At 41.6% G+C, this 19,732-nt stretch overlaps 1 protein-coding gene across 4 annotated transcripts in view; it reads left to right on the forward strand.

Moving 5' to 3' along the window:
• Positions 1-19,732, forward strand: part of ltbp1 (latent transforming growth factor beta binding protein 1) — a 131,997-nt gene that overhangs the window by 55,924 nt on the left and 56,341 nt on the right. For all 4 annotated transcript variants that reach the window (XM_052153356.1, XM_052153355.1, XM_052153357.1 and 1 more), the window contains exons 6-10: positions 5,364-5,567; positions 6,041-6,312; positions 10,414-10,516; positions 13,288-13,365; positions 19,218-19,340. In XM_052153356.1, the coding sequence (XP_052009316.1) occupies positions 5,364-5,567; positions 6,041-6,312; positions 10,414-10,516; positions 13,288-13,365; positions 19,218-19,340 (780 nt within the window). The remainder of the gene's footprint in view (positions 1-5,363; positions 5,568-6,040; positions 6,313-10,413; positions 10,517-13,287; positions 13,366-19,217; positions 19,341-19,732) is intronic.

Raw genomic sequence — 19,732 nt, forward strand, 5'->3', positions numbered from 1 at the left:
TATGATCTTATTGCAACTATCACAGTTAAAACTATGGATACAATGGAACATTTCTTCTGTGTAACATCTCTAATGCTCTCTGATTGAGAAAAATGCTTTGTTTGTCTTCAGATGACTGTATTTTAATCAGCAAGATCCTGATGAAAAGAAACCATGAAAGAAAACAATAGTTATGTATGTAACTGTGGTTCTGTGCGCCAGAGGTGGTGCTAAGCATTAGTGTATAATCGCAGTGCCAGCTAGATAAGTTTAAGAAAATATAACAACAAAGTCACATCATGACTCAGACATAGCTGCAAGGATATTGTAAATGTATTGCGCTTTTTTTAAACTTAGAGGTTACCAAAGCGCTTTACACTGTGTCCCTATCACTCATTCACACACACACACACATTCACACTCATACACCAATGGTGGCAGAGCGGCCATGCAAGACGCTAGCCTGCTATTGGGAGCAACTTGGGGTTCAGTGTCTTGCTCAAGGACATTCGGCCAGGCCGGGAATCGAACCGGCAACCCTGCGATTGGCAGCCAACACGCTCTACCACCTGAGCCACAGCCGCCCCGATATAAACCACAGCACCTCGGTGCCTCGCCTCGGAATGCTTTCTCGCGCAATCTGAATGACAAGGAACTCTGGCAGTCATCTGGAATTCAGAGGCAGTGCTAAGCACTAGTGGATGACACATTCTGTACCAACACAGTCATGAGGAATGTTACCCACCAGAAATCATCAATGTCGCTCCAGAAGGACTGCAGAGGAATGGGAATCATGGGAAGCAGCCACACTAACCTTGTAGAAACATTCAAATGTGCATGGAGAAGACCAGATAGCAGCTACACAGACATCTGCCAAGGAAACTCCCCAAGACGAATAGACAGTCCTGCCAATGGCAAGTAACACTTTTTGGTAAGGGTTTTTGAACCATATCATATGCCAATTTTATCAACTCCACCTCCACAGTCCAGCATGACAATCGTTGTTTGGAAAAAGGTGCAACCTTATGCATACTGCCATAACAGACAAATAACTGATCCGTCTGCCTGAATGAAGTGGTAGAGTAGACATTAAAACCTTGAGCCCTCACATCAGTATCAGATTGAGATTAGGGCAGCTGAAAAGCTCTGCCTCACCAAACCGCTGCCAGATCAACTGCACAACATCCGAGTGAAGCCTCCATTCACCTGGTTGCAGCAGATCCCTGGATAAAGCATCCGCCACCGCACTCATATCCCTGGCAACCGCAACACAACAGTGGATGCGCTTCACAACAGGTTTCACGCAGCGGAGAGTTGAGGCTCCTCCCCCAGGTGGTCCAGCTGATTTGGGGCTGATTCGGCATGGCATAGGTAGATCTCTTTGCCTCCCAGGACAACACTCACTGCCCTCTCTGGTACTCCCTGACAGAAGCCCCTTCTGACGCGTTGGAACACAGCTGGCCACAATTACGCATTTACCCCAGTGAGCCTTCTTGCACTGGTGCTGTGCAAGTTCAGGGAGGACGAGGAACAAGTCATCTTGATTGGCCCAACCGGACTTGGTTCTCGGATCTCATGCTCCTCGCTACAGCACCTCCCTGGCAAATGGAGGAAGGACCTTCCTTCTCAGGAACAGGGTACCCTCTGGCATCCTTAGCTTCCATCAAGAGGGTTGGGGACCTGCAAGTGTTCTCTGTCAGCGACACTTGCCTAGAATTCTGTCCGGCACATATTCACATTATCCTGAGACCACGACCGGGCTACGTGCCCAAGGTTCCTACGACCCCCTTCAGGGACCAGGTTGTGAACCTGGAAGCAAGCTACCCCGGGAAGAGGCAGACCCAGCCTTCTCGTTGCTGTGTCCGGTACGTGCTTTGCACATTTATTTGGACCTCACGCGGAGCTAGATGTTCTGAGCAGCTCTTTGTCTGCTTCGGTGGATGGTGGAAAGGGAAGGCTGTCTCCAAACTGAGGCTTCCCGCTGGGTCGTCGATGCCATTTCCTTGGCCTTCCAGACTCAGGCCGTGCCCGCCCCCTTGCAGGTTTGAGCACACTCGATGAGAAGTGTGTCATCCTTGTGGACACTGGCCAACGGCACCTCCCTAGCAGATATCTGCAGAGCAGCAGGCTGGGCAACACCCAATACCTTTGCGAGATTTTACAATCTCAGGCTTGAGTCGGTCTTGTCCCGTGTTTTTTCAGGTCCGAGCTGGTAGAACTCGGTAATGTGGACCAGCCGACTGGGTGTTCTGCTTGCACCCAGCGCCCTTCACCAAGTTGATCCAGTGCACTTTCTCTCCCAGGCTAGCCACTAAGCATCGCTTCCTGGATGTTATTTCTACCTAGCCTTCTGGCCAAATGATTATGATATGGTCAAACATTGTACATTTTTTGTAACTGCAGGATATTCTGACCAAATAGACCATTGTAGTGACTAATTTATAGATTGCCATTGTTACCAACCAGTGGTCAACATCATTTCAAGATTCACATGTCCTTGGCAAGCCTAGGACTAAAGGATTTATTTATATAAATGATTGCCGTTATAAAGAAAAATACACACGTGTGCTAGCAAGTGAATAGTTCTGCACAGATTACAGTATAATTATTGTATTTCACTACACACACAAATACGTGTGTGTGTGTGTGTGTGTGTGTGGGTGTGATTACACAACTATACATGAACCATATCAATAAAATATCTTACCTGTTGAGTAAGAAAAAAGCCATCTCTGGGTCACTTTTAAATCCTTTCGCCACCTCTGAAAAGCCAAGCTGATGTTGATTCAGGTTTTAGTACGGACTCTGTCGCTTTCCCGTTTTGCTTGTAGACTCTGCTCTGTACGGGGTTTCTTTGTTTTTACAACTGGTTAGTCCATGGAGGTTTGCTGTTTTTAATTATCCATGGTCAATATTTCTCGTTCATTGTGACAACTAACTTTCAAGTTCACACTACCATACACGCGCTACAGTAGCCAGAGCTTGTGTTCTCTGTGTACGGATATGATGTCAGCACACATGGGTGAATGACATATGTATGCAATTTCCTGTGAAATACTTCCCAACAGCTCTACAATTTAAATCGTTATTATAGGTTTATCACAGTGTATCTGGGTAAAGTCAAGACGTGGTTTGGAAGATCTCATTAATAACATTGTTATTTTTTAACAAAAAAATGTACATAGTGTTGCTTTTAATTAAAACGTTTTGCAAATGTCCTGGCTTGTGACTTAAACTTTGCAAATTCCTCAACCACATCTGTATATTTTACTCTTTGCTTTTAGAGTTAAATATCTAAGTATTTGGTACTTACAGCATCTGGATGGACCAACTCAAGGTAGTTTCCAATATTTCACCAAGACAGGCATTTGAACCTTTCACAAACTGCCACGATTCATGAGCTCTTTTCTTGCATGTGATCATACGCAACAAACAGCCGGCAACAAGACAATGTGTAGGAACTGAATTGCATATGTATTTGGTGTTATATTGTAATAGGTTGGTATCATTAACTTGTGGGTATATATACTGTATAGGGCAGTCCGGCATCCTCGCCCGTCAGCCGCAACGTGTGCTCCAATCCCCGGTGTTTCATCTAATTGGCATGGGGGTCTGTGGTGCGGCTCTAGCGATGCATGTAACTCACACCGGACCCTCCCTGCTCCGTCCCTGGACCTGCGAGGATGCCAGTGTGTGCACACAAGGAGAAAGAAGCTGGCTCTACATATTTACATCATGTGTGCTTCATCATCTGCTGTCCAGACGGGGCTTATTACTGTCCAAACGGGGCTTATAATTGCACCTCTACCCTCTCCTGCCCACTTCCGTTGTGAGCCTGGCTGAAGAACGCCCTCAGAGGCAGGGCGATAAGAATGAGAGAGAGGGGCAGGTCATTCAGCCACAATATGTACGGGTATTTTTGACATCACTACAAGGTAATAAAAACTTTGGGGCTTTACTGAAAAGATTCATGGCTTAATTCCCAGTAGCCCATCCCTTGTGCCACTCATGAATACACCAATGTGCAGTACTAAAGATTTTGTCTGGGAAAGTGTATATGTAATTCATATTAGTTTGTGTGTGTGTATGCACTCATGCATTTTTTCCTTCCTCCAATTTTGAATTATGATATCTGCAGTACCAGTGAACTCTGTGTCTGACCACAGGAGGTATATGTGGTCTGAAGGAAATTACATCATTTTGTGCTGAATGGGTGTGGTGGTAATGACAGCCATGCTTATTTAATGAGCACGTTGATGAGCTCATGATGGTTAATTATATTATGTGTCTTTTGGTTGGGAACTATTTAAATTAATTTTAATTGAATGTGGAAAATGAGGTTCACCTCATTTAAATGTTGACATGTCCTATACCACAACAGAAATATCCAAACATGTATATACCTCAGTAGTGGGATAATTAAATCCATTCATCATGTTGCTCTTATTATTTTGCCAGCAGTAAGTGTGAGGCTCAAGTGAGATTTTAACTAGCGGAAAGTGGAAGATGTGTCATGACAGAATGGTCTGTTGACATAATTATATGTTTAAGTGGAAATGTGTCACTTAAAACTGTCATTACAGTTTTGTACTGTAAAACTGTACATTACATTTCTGTGTAGCGTTTAAGCACACACACACACACACACACACACACACACACACTAGCCCAATGTATCAACTCTCTATGTTTCACATTCTGTCTCTCACTCACACACACACACACACACACACACACACACACACACACACACACGTAGTGTTTCCATGTTTTATGGGGACTTTCCATAGACATAATGTTTTTTATACTGTACAAACTGTATATTCTATCCCCTAAACCTAACCCTCACAGAAAACTTTCTGCATTTTTACATTTTCAAAAAACATAATTTAGTATGATTTATAAGCTGTTTTCCTCATGGGGACCGACAAAATGTCCCCACAAGGTCAAACATTTCGGGTTTTACTATCCTTATGGGGACATTTGGTCCCCACAAAGTGATAAATACACACTCACACACACACACACACACACACACACACACACACACACACACACACATTAGCCCAATGTATCAACTCTCTATGTTTCACATTCTCTCTCTCTCTCACTCACACACACACACACACACATATTAGCCCAACGTATCAACTCTCTATGTTTCACATTTTCTGTTTCTCACTCACACACACAAACATGCACATCTTATATTTGGATGTGTTGCACAAATGTAGGGCAAACCTGAACTTTGATGTTTGTGTGTCTCATAAATGTGATTGTGTATTTTATCTGCAAACAGTTGTCACTGAACTAAATTCTGCAGTGTCATTCAATATGGGTGTGATAAACGGCACATTTACTCTGTGTTTATTTGTGTGTTTTAGTTGTTTGCCATTTGCCCTGCATGAATGGAGGTAAATGTAGTGCTCGGGACAAGTGCCAGTGCCCTCCCAACTTTACTGGAAAATTCTGCCAAATGCAGACTCTGAACGGACACCTGGGACAGCAGACAGTGGTAACTGGGCAGAAGGCACACGTCCACTCAACACACACACTGCCAATCACCTACAGCACTGGACAAAATCAGGGTAACACTTTTCTTCTGTGTTTTTACGTTCACAACCAGCTCTATTATGCATGATGTTAATGTTAATTATTTATTTTCCTAACCAGCTATGACAAGCGAAAGGACATTTTGTAGATTTCTTTGTTTGTACATCTGCAGTTTCACGCTAAAAAGCTCTGTCCACTGTGAAATCTTATTGGTCCAAAATCCTGCTCGTCATAACTATAGATTGAACATCAAATTGTCTTGATTGGGTGTGATTGTGTCACATCACGCAACAGTTTCATGATCGGTGTGGACAAAAAACGATTTGCTTATTGCTGGAAATTTGTAAATTTCTGCTGGTGTTAAATTGAAAATGTAGCCTCTGTTTTTCATCTGGTTCACACACAGCATCAGTGGTTCATACACATTATCAGAGGCTCAGAAAATCGTTCTTTAGTGCTGGTGGTTGTAAAGTTAATAACTGTCAAAGTATTACTTTTCTTCCTGCAGGTTTGGTTAATGTCCATGTTAAACATCCTCCAGAAGCCTCTGTACAGATCCACCAGGTGTCTCCGGTGGACGGTAACGGGCAGGTGATGAACACACAGTCTAGCCATTCCTTTTCCTACCACATCTCTGAGTCCAGCAGCAGCCAGAGCATCCAGCATGGACACAGTCATGGTGGCGTCCTTTACCCCAACCAGCAAACATATGTCCAATTCCAGCCGGTGACATCCAAGAACCAACTAGGACGCTGCTTCCAGGAGACTGCAGGAATGCAGGTCAGAGAGATGATGTTTGAGTGTGTACGCGTAAGGCTTGTATCTACAGTTTTAGATTTACCTCTACCTCTACTTCTTCCTCTATGTCTGTCTCTAACTGTACCTCTTCATTTACGTCTATCTCTAACTTTACGTCCATCTCTACCTCTTCTTCTTTGGCTACCTCTAATTCTGCTTCTAGGTCTATCTTTACTTGTATCTCTACCTTTACATATACCTCTGTGTATCACTACCTCTATATCTACCTCTACCTCTAGAGGCCTGTCTCTAAGTCTGTCTGTACCTCTACCTGTCAAGTCAAGTTATATTTATTTGTATTGTGCTTTTCACAACACACATCGTTTCAAAGCAGCATTACAAAAATATATGCTATTAAAGTACTCATTGTCCAGTGTAAATGAATAACAAGATGAAAAAACACGCCTTAAAAATTATTGTCTTTAGGCCCACAGAGAGCAAGCCAGTGGCGATTGTGGCAAGGAACACAAAACTCCATAAGATGTTTGTTAATGGAGAATAATTACCTGTGGAGAAAGCAGGCTCACCAGGGGGCAGTTCCTCTCTGGTTAAACAAATTATATATGTGCTGTACAAGTCTTGTTTTATGCAAGTAAACTGAGTAGATGTTGGTGAGCAATGTTTTAAACTAAAGGATTTTGTACGAACTCTAAGATTAATGATTAAGTATCTATGAAGTCCTTCCTAAATTGACTTCAGAAGTGCACGTAGATGCAGTATACTTTTTATTTGGCTGATAATGGCTTTAGTTGGTATAACTTTATTGTCTATATAGTCTATTAGAAGAGAGTGTATTCCATTCTATGACCAAAATTATGCTGGCGGAGGTCAGCGAGGTGTATCGCAGTCTGGCTGGTAGCTTGGTGGTTCAATTCATTTAAGTCCATCCTGAAGCCCAACGTCACGAACCCAGTGCAAAGGACACGTGACGCAAATATTGCCATCAGCAGAGAGCACTGATTTTTCTAACCATGCATCTCTGAACGCGGAGAATGCATATATGCATGGAGGTATTTGCATGAATTTTTTTGTCCACAATTTAGCAAGACTCACAATTGAGTCATTGTTCTCACAAAGAAGTGCAAGAAGATGTAATTGGTGGTAAACAACAGCAGACGATTGTGGAAATAACAGCAGTGGATGTGCATGTCAAGAGCAAATTGTGTAAGGAGGTCATGAGATACCTGCATTTGTATAAATTGAGTCTGAAGGACTATAAAGACATTGTAGATGTCTAAACTCCATCTCATAGCAGCCTTAGCGCATATACGAACACCGCCTGTGTAGGCATGCACAGTCAAATGAAGTACACTTTGAAAGCGCGTTCTTTCGACTGTATGCAGACGCTAAGCATTCTTGTCAAAGTATACCCTGGACTTAAGCCATAGGTACAGGCAGTGGACAGCAGAGATGGAAAGTAATGAATTACAACTACTCTCGATACAATACTTGACTACATTTTTCAAATTTTTCAACTAAATATATAATAGTACTTTTGCTTGAGTTGATAAAAAATGTAACTTCGCTATAATTATTTTTCATCACAATACAAAATACATAATATTTCAGAATTTTTGGGAAGAAGAATGCTATAAGTTCTAAATGTGTTTATAAACTAAAACACGCATGATGGAAGGGCACAGCATCATGAGCACAGCAGCTTGCATAAACTGCCACTGGTGTACTCTCTTCTAGTGGTTGACCGATATGGATTTTTTAATGGCCGATTCCAATATCCAGAGAGCAGGGTGGCTGATACAATGCCAATATATCACAAAATTTTATATAGTAAATAACAACATATAATTGCTAAAAAAATATAATAAACTCTTTTTTAGCACTATATTTACTCAATTTCACACAAAACTAAAAAATTATATTGTATTTTAAATAGTAGATAGCAGTTTATTCACATTTCTGTTTAGTCATCAAATTTTAATAATTTATTTGTACATGAAAATAACAGTACACACAGTAGTCAAGCAACCATGGATGGCATGTCCACGTTAGCAATCACATTTACTCAATAAATATAGAGTCAAACCAATTGTACATACAGTGCATAGTGTATATGACATTTACTTACAGCACACGAGAAGCACTTTTACCTTGGGCTGCATCTGAAAACATAGGCAGCTGACTTGCTACCTTGATGCCTAATCAGTTAATGGCTTAACTGACATCTGTTTTGAATTAATGGAACTCTTAAGGAAACTGGTCTCTGAACTGTTTGAAGAGCACCTTATTTTCATCATACCTCCGTATACAGCCTCCAGAGGCAGCATTTTCCTGGTTTCAGTTAAAGCCTTGAAGTTGCACTCACATGCTTGTGCGGATCCAGCACAAGCCTCAATCTCCTGACAGTTTAACACCCTGGATCGCCTACTTGGATTGTCATGGACAGACCATCATTATTTGTGAGTCAGAGGAACTTTTGATCCTGATCCTTTTGTTTTTGATTCTGGCTGATGGAATACGCACTTTATAGGTAAATAAATGAGCGCTCCACGGGATGCTATATCTGCTGAAGTTGTGTGAGGTTGGTTTATTACATCTATTAAAACGAAATATGTGCATTTTGCAGATGGTATATGATATTACTTTTACTGATATTTGCCTTTTTATCATTAGATGCGACAATTAAAAATTACATGGAACTGTTGAGGAGAGAGAGGGAGAATGAAACAGATGAGTACTTTCAAATTATGAGCTCAAACATGTCTGCCGCAGCTTTGATTTGCAGACTGTTAAATGACACTGTGTTGCACACCGGTCTATATTGTAGTAACACAATGGCACGTAACAACAAAACAAGCCGTGACTGGTCGTTTACATGTCTCAGACACACCCTCAACAAAAAAAAACAATGCAATAATTAAAAAAGTCAGAATATCGGCTGATTTATCGGCCTCTGTGATATATCGGTCGACCACTACTCTTTTCTAAAGTAGGCAATGTTTAAACTGTGTCAAATATTAACACAATGTAGTTTGACATATATGTGGGGATATCTCGTTTACTTGCTACTATACCTTAGAAATATACAATGCCAATAGTGTCAGAAATTAACAGGGACTCTGGGCAAAAATGGCCCTGAAATTAACAAAAAAATCCTGAAAATCGAAATATGGAGTCAAGAAATGCCTCTATCTTCTATCACTATTTCAACATCTCTGCTCCTACATCTGCATCTACCTTTTTAACTGCATCTGCCTCTTTTTGCCTTCGTCTCTATCTCAGTTTTTATCTTTTCTTTCTCTGTTTCTGTCTCTCACTATTGCTGTAAACTGTGAAGCACCCATTTTTACTTTCTCACTGTCTCTCACTTTTAATCTCTTTTTTACAAACTTTGGTTCTGCTATCAGTGGATGATCAAAAGTAGAGTGAAAAGAGACCAAATTTATAGAGAGAGTAGACCCTGCAGAACATTGTGTTACTTAAGGGAATCTCTTAAGACGAGAACTGCAGTTCAAATACAATAGAACTTTATCTGAATTCTTAAGAGTTTGATTTAGTACTTGCCTCCTGCTTAAAACAACTGGCTTTTTCCTTTGATTCCAGTAGTCATACATTTATCAAGTTATTATAATCAAGTTCAGTCTAGGTGTTGTTTGTTTACTCTCTCTAATCGTAAAGTGCCTTCACTGTGTTTGCACCCATTCAGACTTAATTTGCGACTTTGTCAGAAGAGATTAGAGTGTTATCAGGCTTTTGAGATCTCACCTGCTGGTAACAGTGCTGTCAGCGTAACACTTGCAGGCTTTGTTTGTGTTGTGTATCATTACTGTCTCTCTGATTGTTCTTTGCTTTGTGTCTGGTTCAGCAGATTAGATTCAGTTGGGGGAAACGTATCAGAGTGTTGATCAGAGAGAACTGGGATTAAGGGCTGTGTGTGAGCAATTATTTTGTGTGTGTGTGCTGAAATGTTTTTTCGTGTACTGAATAATGTGTGTGTGTGTGTGTGTGTGTGTGTGTGTGTGTCCCATTATTTTGCAGAGAAGGATCTCTCTCTGTTCTCTCTTTTTTCTTTTCTTTTTTCATTGGCTCATTTAATTTTGATTTGATTTTTTTTTTTTTTTATAGTGTGGGAAAGCCCTGCCTGGCCTGTCTAAACAGGATGTTTGCTGTGGGACAGTGGGCACATCATGGGGATTCCACAAATGCCAAAAATGCCCCAAAAAAACATGTAAGCTGCTGTCTTACCCTTACACACAAACATCTGTCTCACCCTCACACATGCAGTCATCTGCCTCACTTTCAATCAAAACAACTGTCTTAATCATCTCTTACACAATTATCTGTGGTGTGGTGGTGGCGTAGTGGCTAAAGCACAGGGCTGTTAATCAAAAGGTTACAGGTTCTAACCCCACGGCTGCCACCATTGTGTCCTTGAGCAAGGCACTTAACTCCAGGTTGTTCCGGGGGGATTGTCCCTGTAATAATTGCACTGTAAGTCGCTTTGGATAAAAGCGTCTGCCAAATGCATAAATGTAAATGTAAATGTAAATCTGCTTCATCCTCTCATTCACAAACATGTATTACAGAATTGTCTGTTTTCTCAGACACAGTCACATATATACAGAACCAACATTTACCTCACTTTCACAGAAAAGTATCGCCCTCACACACAAACCCAAGCATATTTCTAAAAGTTTTACACTTAAATATCTGTTGATTGATAAGACTGAGATTGTTTAAAACCATATACTTTAAAAGTGAGACAAGCCATCCGCCTTCAAATGAGCTAGCATATCTGAGCCTCATCTGAGGTGAAACAGTAGCAATACACGATTGTGCAGTTGAATAGTGGACTCTGCAGTGGTGCGATCTGAAAAGAGCGGGAAAACATTATTAATCTGAAGCCCAGCCCTGATTTCTCACTTAATCTGACAAGAAGTGGTGGTGTTACGTATTTGAAAACCATTTGAGGTGCAAGAAATGGAAGGAGAGCAAGAAATGGAACAGATGGATTCAACAGAAAAAAAACAAAGAGCGTTATGAGTGGGCAAAAGCAGTTAAGTAATTGGTTACATGCTGCATTGAACTTGCTGACTCACCTGGCACACATTCTAGCTTTAGTAATGACCTGGTTCCACACACACACACACACACACACACACACACACACACACACACACACGTAGTGTTTCCATGTTTTATGGGGACTTTCCATAGACATAATGGTTTTTATACTGTACAAACTTTATATTCTATCCCCTAAACCTAACCCAACCCCTAAACCTAACCCTCACAGAAAACTTTCTGCATTTTTACATTTTCAAAAAACATAATTTAGTATGATTTATAAGCTGTTTTCCTCATGGGGACCGACAAAATGTCCCCACAAGGTCAAACATTTCGGGTTTTACTATCCTTATGGGGACATTTGGTCCCCACAAAGTGATAAATACACGCTCACACACACACACACACACACACACACACACACACACACACATTTACTCATTCAGGCGTGATTCTTCCATGCTTAGTTACTGCCCTGAAGTCAGTCCTTCTGGAACGCAGTCAGAATACAGTCAGTGTACCATCTCTCTCTCTCTGTCTCTTTCTCTCTCTCTCTCTCACTCTCTCTCTCTCTCTCTCTCTCTCTCTCTCTCTCTCTCTCTCTCGCTCTCAATTTTCAATTTCAATTTAAAAGTACTTTATTGGCATGATTGTGTTTACATACAATATTGCCAAAGCATTAATACACAAAACAGAAAATGACAAGACAACTAATAATGGTAAAATAGTAACAAATAGCAATAAAGATAGAATTAAAATAAGGTGCCAGGTAATGAATCAAATAAAATAAAAACTATAATAACAATATACACTATACAATAGTGTATATCTCTCTGTCTTCACTGTATGTCAGTAGATGTTTCTGAAATTCTCTGCCCATATATGGGCATCAATGCATTTTATGCATTCCCAGACACATCACTGATTTAAACCTTATGGATGTCACCAAAATAAGAGTTGTATGGCTAAAATATTTATGGATTGTTGTTTCAATCTTTAAATGCCATTAAAATGTTATTCCATCCCTTGAAAAGTGTGCTTTCTTCATCTGACACTTTTAATTATGTGGGTGTTAACTAAATTTTTGAAAGCAAATCAAGATTTAATATCAAAACGAGAGAGTGAAGTTGATGTGATATTACTGCTGTCTCAGAGATCTGTTTGCAACAGCTGTAGGCAAACACTTACTAGGAAATTGACTGGCACAGAACGGAAATAGAATACAGACAGTGCTGCATGGCAGTAACTGAACACAAGTCTAGAGGTAATGAAGATGTAAATAAGTCTGTGGTTCAGCCCCCTTTATGTTCAATGCTGGGCTGGTCAAAATATGATGTGCCAATACCATTCCGTTCTCATCCAAATGTGTCTGCTTTCTCTCGCCCCCTTCTTGTTATATGCTTTATAACGGTCTTTTCTCGAGAGAGGGAAATAAACCCTGTTCCTGTTATGCTTTCCCAATTCAAAGGCCCACCCCACCCCTAAAAACAGTTACAACACAACTATGTCAAGCTTTTTTGTGGTTTCTCTTTCTCGCTCTATCACCGTGAATTGCTGGTCAACCAAGCATGGTTTTGGCTTGTTGACCTATGAAGTCTTTCTGCTTAAATAAATAAGAAGCCTAATAGGGACAACAGCATACTAAACACTTTCATCCAAGTTGGGTAAATCACATCATGCAATGGGATTTAAGGTGTAAATTCACTTGTAATTTAGTCTAGTATTCAAGTCATTTCATAAAGTTTTTTTGTTACCAAATAGCAAATGCTCATCAGCCAGATGTTTATTAGATGCATGTGTGCTTTCTGGATTATATTTGCTCAAAAAAAACTTTTGTAGAGCTGTATCTGAATCTGATTTATTTTGTGTCTTTGTCACTCACTCACTCACTCACTCACTCACTCTCTCTCTCTCTCGCTCTCTCCTCCAAAGCGATTCCTCTGCAGCGGCCGACTACAATGATTGAATGTCCTCAAGGCTATAAGAGGTTGAATGCTACTCGATGTGTTGGTAAGAGCCATGGCTTGTTTCTGCTTGTCATACTTTATTGCATATGCACACATGTGTGTTTTCTATGATGAATGTGTTCCTCAATTTAAGCAGTGTATATGTGTGTGGAGCTGCATTTGCACAGGTTAGTGTATTTGTTCATCAACTGTCTGTTTTTGCTCTCGCAGATGAGGGGCGTTCAAAAAAAGAGGTCTTTCATTTTGTTATTCCCAGAGAAATGGGCGTTTAAGAATTATTTGTCATTCCACCAACACAGAAACGAAAAGAAAAGAATGAAAAATAGTGGGAGCCTCAAAACAGGGGGGTGTAAATACACCTCATTTTGATAAGACAGCTGTATGTGTGCGTTTGTGTATGTGTATATTTGTCAATGACACATGTAATTCAGTTCACCCCCCACTAGCTTCTACCTGTCACTGCTGGCCACATACACCATTACTAAACTGCCATTTAGTGTTCGTTGTATTAAATTGCCATTTGCAAAATGTAAACCCCAGATCTATCACAGAGAAGACACACTCTCTATCTCTATGTCTCTCTCTCTCTATGTCTCTATAACATGAGTTAGCACACAAAAAAAAGAAAGAGAGCAATAAAGAACGAGAGACAGGTGACATGTTTGATAGATCTTACTAATCTGTGTTGTAGTTGGGTAGCTCAGTCTGAGAGTACTAAACTGAGATAAAACTTAACACTGATACATCTGCTATTTGTGTACACATGTAATTTCTGCACACCATTTCACACCACTAGTGTCACCAAACATACCAAACATTTAAAATCGTCTTCATGTAGGTATCCCATTTTGCTCTTGGGCATTCAAAAAAAGAGGTCTTTCATTTTGTTATCCCTAGAGAAATGGCCATTTAAGAATGATTTGTCATCACTCCACCAACACAGAAATGAAAAGAGAAAGAAAAAGAATGAAAAATATTGGGAGCCTCAAAACAAGGGGGTGTAAATACATAATTCATTTTGATAAGACAGCTGTATGTGTGCATTTTGTGTTTGTGTTTATTTTATTCTGCCAGTATTGGGTTATATTGGTATCCTTGCCCCTCTCTCTATCTATTTGTCTTTCTACCTGTTTCTCTTTTTTCTGTTACACTACAAACCACACCACCCAGTTGCCAAGTACATCTGCTGTTAGTAGCCACCACTAGCTGCATCAGCCTGCCAAACCCAGAACTGAACCGCAGCTAAAAGTGAGCAGGCTTTGTTAAGGGGAAGTGCCCAGCATGTGGCCTGGCCAAAGGCACTCTGCGTCGGGAGAGACAGGAGTTTGAAGTCTGGTGAACTGGTCTTGCCCAATCTGCCATTCTGGAACATTGAGACATACTTAAGAGCAGTTAAGCAAGATGAAACCAAGTGGCTTGAGGAAAATAATAATAAATAAAAGGAATAAAAATGAGAAGGAATAATTTAGTCTCCTGTGAATTGACTTAGTATTGTTTTCATCCAATAAGCCAAATTGTTTTTATATTTGTTATCATTGAAAATGTGTAGTTTCTTTAATGTTAAACTTCTTCCCAGCAACTATAATTACACCTTTAGTAGATTGTTTGAGCATCTTGGGGGTAGATGATGAAAGAGGTAAAGTAATGTGGGTGTTCATCATTTTGTCAGATGATTTGTCAGTTAAAATGACAAATAAATGACAAGCGTAAATGAATAGCATAAGAAAGAACAGTACATTGGTCAAAAGTTCTATGCAATTTTGTAGGTGTAAAACTTTAAGTGGGAAAAATGACTTTTGTGCACCCTTAATTCCTGTACTTCATATCTATAGCTCTGTGGAGGTACGTTGAATGGATGTTAGATTGTTTCAGTGATTTAATGTGTATCTTAGATTAAATACACAGGCCTGAAAGCACAAAAGGATTATTTTACCTCCATATCTTAATGAGTATCTCAGCATGGGTTTCTCTCCCAGACATCAGTTTACAACATTTCCACTAGCCGTACAGATGTACTTTTTCAGGAAAGAATTAGTGTTAATAATTTAACATACCAGTAGTCAAAATCTGAACTTAATCTGTCCTGATAACCAGGCCCGAGGTTCCCAATAAAGCATTGACGCTTTCTTGTGTCAGGCCAGAGCTTTTACTGCGTAAGAGGACAAGTCTCCTGTTGTTTGGGTGTCCTGCCAGGCTCTGATGCTCTGGTATCTCTCTTCCTGCCATTAGTCATTCAGCTCTGGTTTATGGGCCAGGTTGGAAATCATGCCTATGCTGTTGTCCTCAGTTGTAGGTTTATGTGTTCATAAACAGCAGCATGCAGTCATAAGCAAGTCTGACTGTGAGTTTCATGGGACTCCTTAACTATATTTATGTCATCAAATTTTTCTACATGATACTTTTGTTCTTCTTCACTCTAAAAAAAAAAAAAGTACCTTTAGAAGTACAACACAGCTTGCCACTATACCCTCAAAGAAACAACCCACAATACTTTTACATGTCAATTGGAACGTAATTGTACCTTATCTGTCCCTAAAGGGTATATATATATTGTTACCTTAAGGTGGAAAATAAGGTACAGTGGGTATACCTTTGAGGGTACTTCCCCAGTGGCAAACTGTTGTACCCCTACAATGTAAGCTACAATGTTTGCACATTATTTGATTGTGTTTTTACTTTTAATTTTCTGATTCGTTTTATCTGTTTTAATTATTTTGTACATGATCTTTTGTTAATATATAAACGTATTTACTTGGAACAAATTTTATTTTGTAGCTACTATTTTCTGCAACTAAGTTGTAAATTATGTGTAATGCTTTTTTTTCAAGAATGGAACACAGAATTGAATTAGAAATCTGTTAAAAACACACATTCAGTTATGCGGTGTGTTATGTGGATTTTTTGTTTTTTATTTGGGGGGCTGTCAAATCTATGATGTCATAGATTTGACAGCATCCTGCAGATGTTTGGATGTGTAGGAGAGTGAGTGTATGCCCTCTCTCCGTGTGCATCACTATCATCTTGAAAACATTAGCATTACATTTGCAAATGTGTTGGATCTGTGTCACACTATTAGCACAAGCTCTCATTTTCCTAAAAGTGCCTGTGAATGACGAATGCCCACTCCCTTAACTTGCACTCAGTGGCCTCTTGGAAAAATCATTGTGGTGGAATGCGTGTTTGTGTGCCTGTGTGTGTGTGTGTGTGTGTGTGTGTGTGTGTGTGTGTATATATACTTTCTTTCTCCAAATGATTTTTACTGAGATGGCAGATCGTGGCCGATAGTGTAAAGACAGACATGAGTAAAGCTATGAAAAAAATCACATGCTTGCACATACTTTTGTGTATGCCCTCAAGCCTTGTTTTCTGTGTACTTTCAATGTAATTGCTGCTGCTTGTGTTTTTTCCTCAGTATTGAGGTCTGATTTCAAGACTCTCACACGCTACAAAATGAAACTTCCTTCCCTGGTTAGCACAAGTTTCCTGGTGATTAAAAACATGTTCCCTTATTGACTCCCAGTAATTGTGTAGAAGCTGTCAGTCAGATTGGAATTGGTGATTTCACCTTTGTTTTGGCTTTTTTGTGTACTATATTCATCAGATGAGAGCAATAACATAGAAGGGCAAACGTCATTCCATGATGGAGGGAACGAGACGTTGTGTCGATTGTAGTGACACAAGGGGTCTTCCTTGGGAGCCTCGCGTACCTCTGAACTTGAGAAGTGTGAAATTGGCAGACAGAATTTGCATGTCCCTCCCCGGACATACGGATATAAAGGGAAGTGGGTGTGCGTCTGTTTAGTCAGGTTTTTGCACTGAGAAGCCGAGAATAAGGTACGGCGCGTTAAAGTGGTAGGAATAGTGTCATGGCAAGGGGGACACAATGTCTCGTTCCCTCCATCAGGGAACGGAGGTTACAACAGTAACTATGATGTTCCCCTTCTGTCACTCACTCGACATTGTGTCGATTGTCGTGACACAAGGTGTCCCATATAAAAACGCGCATGGACTAAACCGTGTTACGTGAACTGCTGAGACAGGTGCAAGCAGGCTGTTGCGTGCTAGAAGCAGCTCTGTCTGCCGGATGTAACCCTCCCCAACACCCCCAATAAAAGGTGTCATATACCGCTCTTAAGTTCCCAGTACCCGCATGGGAGCAAGCCCTGCCGCCGCGGCCTTTTCGGAGCACTTGACTCGTGGTGGGTCTGGCGGCGAATACCTCAGCTGAACTCCCAGGCCAGAGGGCTAGGGAGGAAGAACATCCAGGAACTGCCACTTAGTGGCTAATCTGGGAGAGAAGGCTCACTAGATCAACTTGGTGAAGGGCGCTGTGTGCAAGCGGAACCCCCGGTCGGTTGTGCCGCAGAGCATCTTAAGCCCTGCGTATGGTCCACGTAGATACGCAAAGCACGTAACGGAAACAGCAAGGAAGAGGCTGGATCTGCCTCTTCCCGGGGCAGCACTTGCAGGTTCACCACCTGGTCCCTGAAGGGGGTCGTAGGAACCTTGGGCACGTAGCCCAGTCGTGATGATATGCCGGACCGAACTGCAGGCAAGTGTCGCTGACTGAGAATGCTTGCAGGACCCCAACCCTCTTGATGGAAGCAAGTGTGATCAGGAGGTCAGTCTTCAAGGAGAGGGCTTTGAGCTCGACTGAATCAAGCGGCTCGAAGGGGGGTCTCTGAAGGAGAGATTCCAGGAGGGGATCAGGCTTGACCGGGAATGGCACCTCTAAGGAACCTGATAATCAGGCCGTGCTTACCAAGTGATTTGCCGTCTACTGTGTCGTGATGGGCTGCGATAGCAGCGCGTCCGCCATCATGTTGTGATAGCCAGGGATGTGAGTGGCTTGCAAAGGAGGAGATGGTGGGCGAGTTGTGACATATGACGAGAGCGCATGCCGCCATGGTGATTTATGTACGCTACCGTCGCAGTGCTGTCTGAACGGATCAAGACGTGCTTGCCCTGAACTAGCGGAAGAAACCTCCTCGGGGCAAGGAATATAGCCAACAACTCGCAGCAGTTGATGTGCCAACGCAGGCGGGGCCCTTCCAGGAGCAAGCGGCTCCGTGCCCGTAGCACATGGTGCCCCAACCCAGTTGAGAGGCGTCTGTGGTGACCACGACAGGTCTGTCCAAGGGTTGAAAATCTGATGGCAGGAAGGGGTGATCAACACATGGTATGTGCCACGGCGCCATGCCCATCTCGAGACTCGAGTCTGAAGCCAGTGTTGAAGCGGTCTCATATGCATCAACCCAGGTCATCCTCACACACACACACACACACACACACACACACACACACACACACACACGCATGTGACGTGGGGGGGCGGCTGGAGTGGCATTCGTCTTTAAGAATGAAAGCCGTGACCACAACGTTGCCTTGGTCATGTTCTCGCAGTAAGAACATGAACCATCCACATACGCCGCCTCAGTGTTATCGCGACCCAGGCACACGAGGCAGCGTCTGTGACCGTCGAATCTGACAAAGCGCCTAGGGTGCAGAAAGGAGAAAGTTGCTGGAATGCACCGCCAGATCCAACAGAAGCTCTCTTGCAGAGGTGGGTGAAGCAGTCATGAACACAGCTCGCTGATCACACAACCGCTCGGCTCCGAAGAAAAAATCTGACTAAACAGACGCACGCCCGCTTCCCTTTATACCCGTATGCCTGGGGTCGGGACATGCAAATTCTGTCTGCCAATTTCACATTGGCATTTTCTCAAGTTCAGAGGTACACGAGGCTCCCAAGGAAGACCCCTTGTGTCACTACAATCGACACAACGTCGAGTGAGTGACAGAAGGGGAACAAGGTGTTATTCCATTATATAGGCAAACAATGTGCATATCAGTGTGTAAAAACAATTGCTTACAATTATTTGTTATCACCCTCAGATATAAATGAATGCCAGATTCAAGGTGTTTGTCCCAATGGAAAATGCATAAACACTGTGGGCAGCTTCAGGTGTTTCTGCAACACAGGCTTTGTGCCTGACCCCACACTCTCCACCTGCTACCGTAAGTCTCTTTTCTTGTCTTGTCTTGTCTTCTCTTCTCTGTTTCCCATCCTCTCCACTTTCTCTCTATTCCTTGTCTTTCTTCTTCTTTTCTTCTTTCTTTTTTCTTCTCTTCCTCTTCTTTTTCCTCTTTCTCTCTATTTCTCTTTTTTCTCTTCTTCTCCTCTTTTTTTACTCACCTCTTTCATTCCTCTCTATTTCCCTTCCTACTGTCTTCTCTCTTCCTTGTCTTTTCTCCTTCCTTTTCCTCCTTTTTCCTCTTCTTTTTCCTCTAACTCTCTAAACTCTAACTCCTCTAACTCTTTTCATCTCAACTCATCCAGCCTATTATGGATGTCTGATTTCTGATACTGTGGCATTTTCTTTCTGTCTCCAAGACATAAAGATATGTCT

Source organism: Xyrauchen texanus, chromosome 22 (genome assembly GCF_025860055.1).
Source record: "Xyrauchen texanus isolate HMW12.3.18 chromosome 22, RBS_HiC_50CHRs, whole genome shotgun sequence".
Lineage (NCBI taxonomy): Eukaryota > Metazoa > Chordata > Actinopteri > Cypriniformes > Catostomidae > Xyrauchen > Xyrauchen texanus.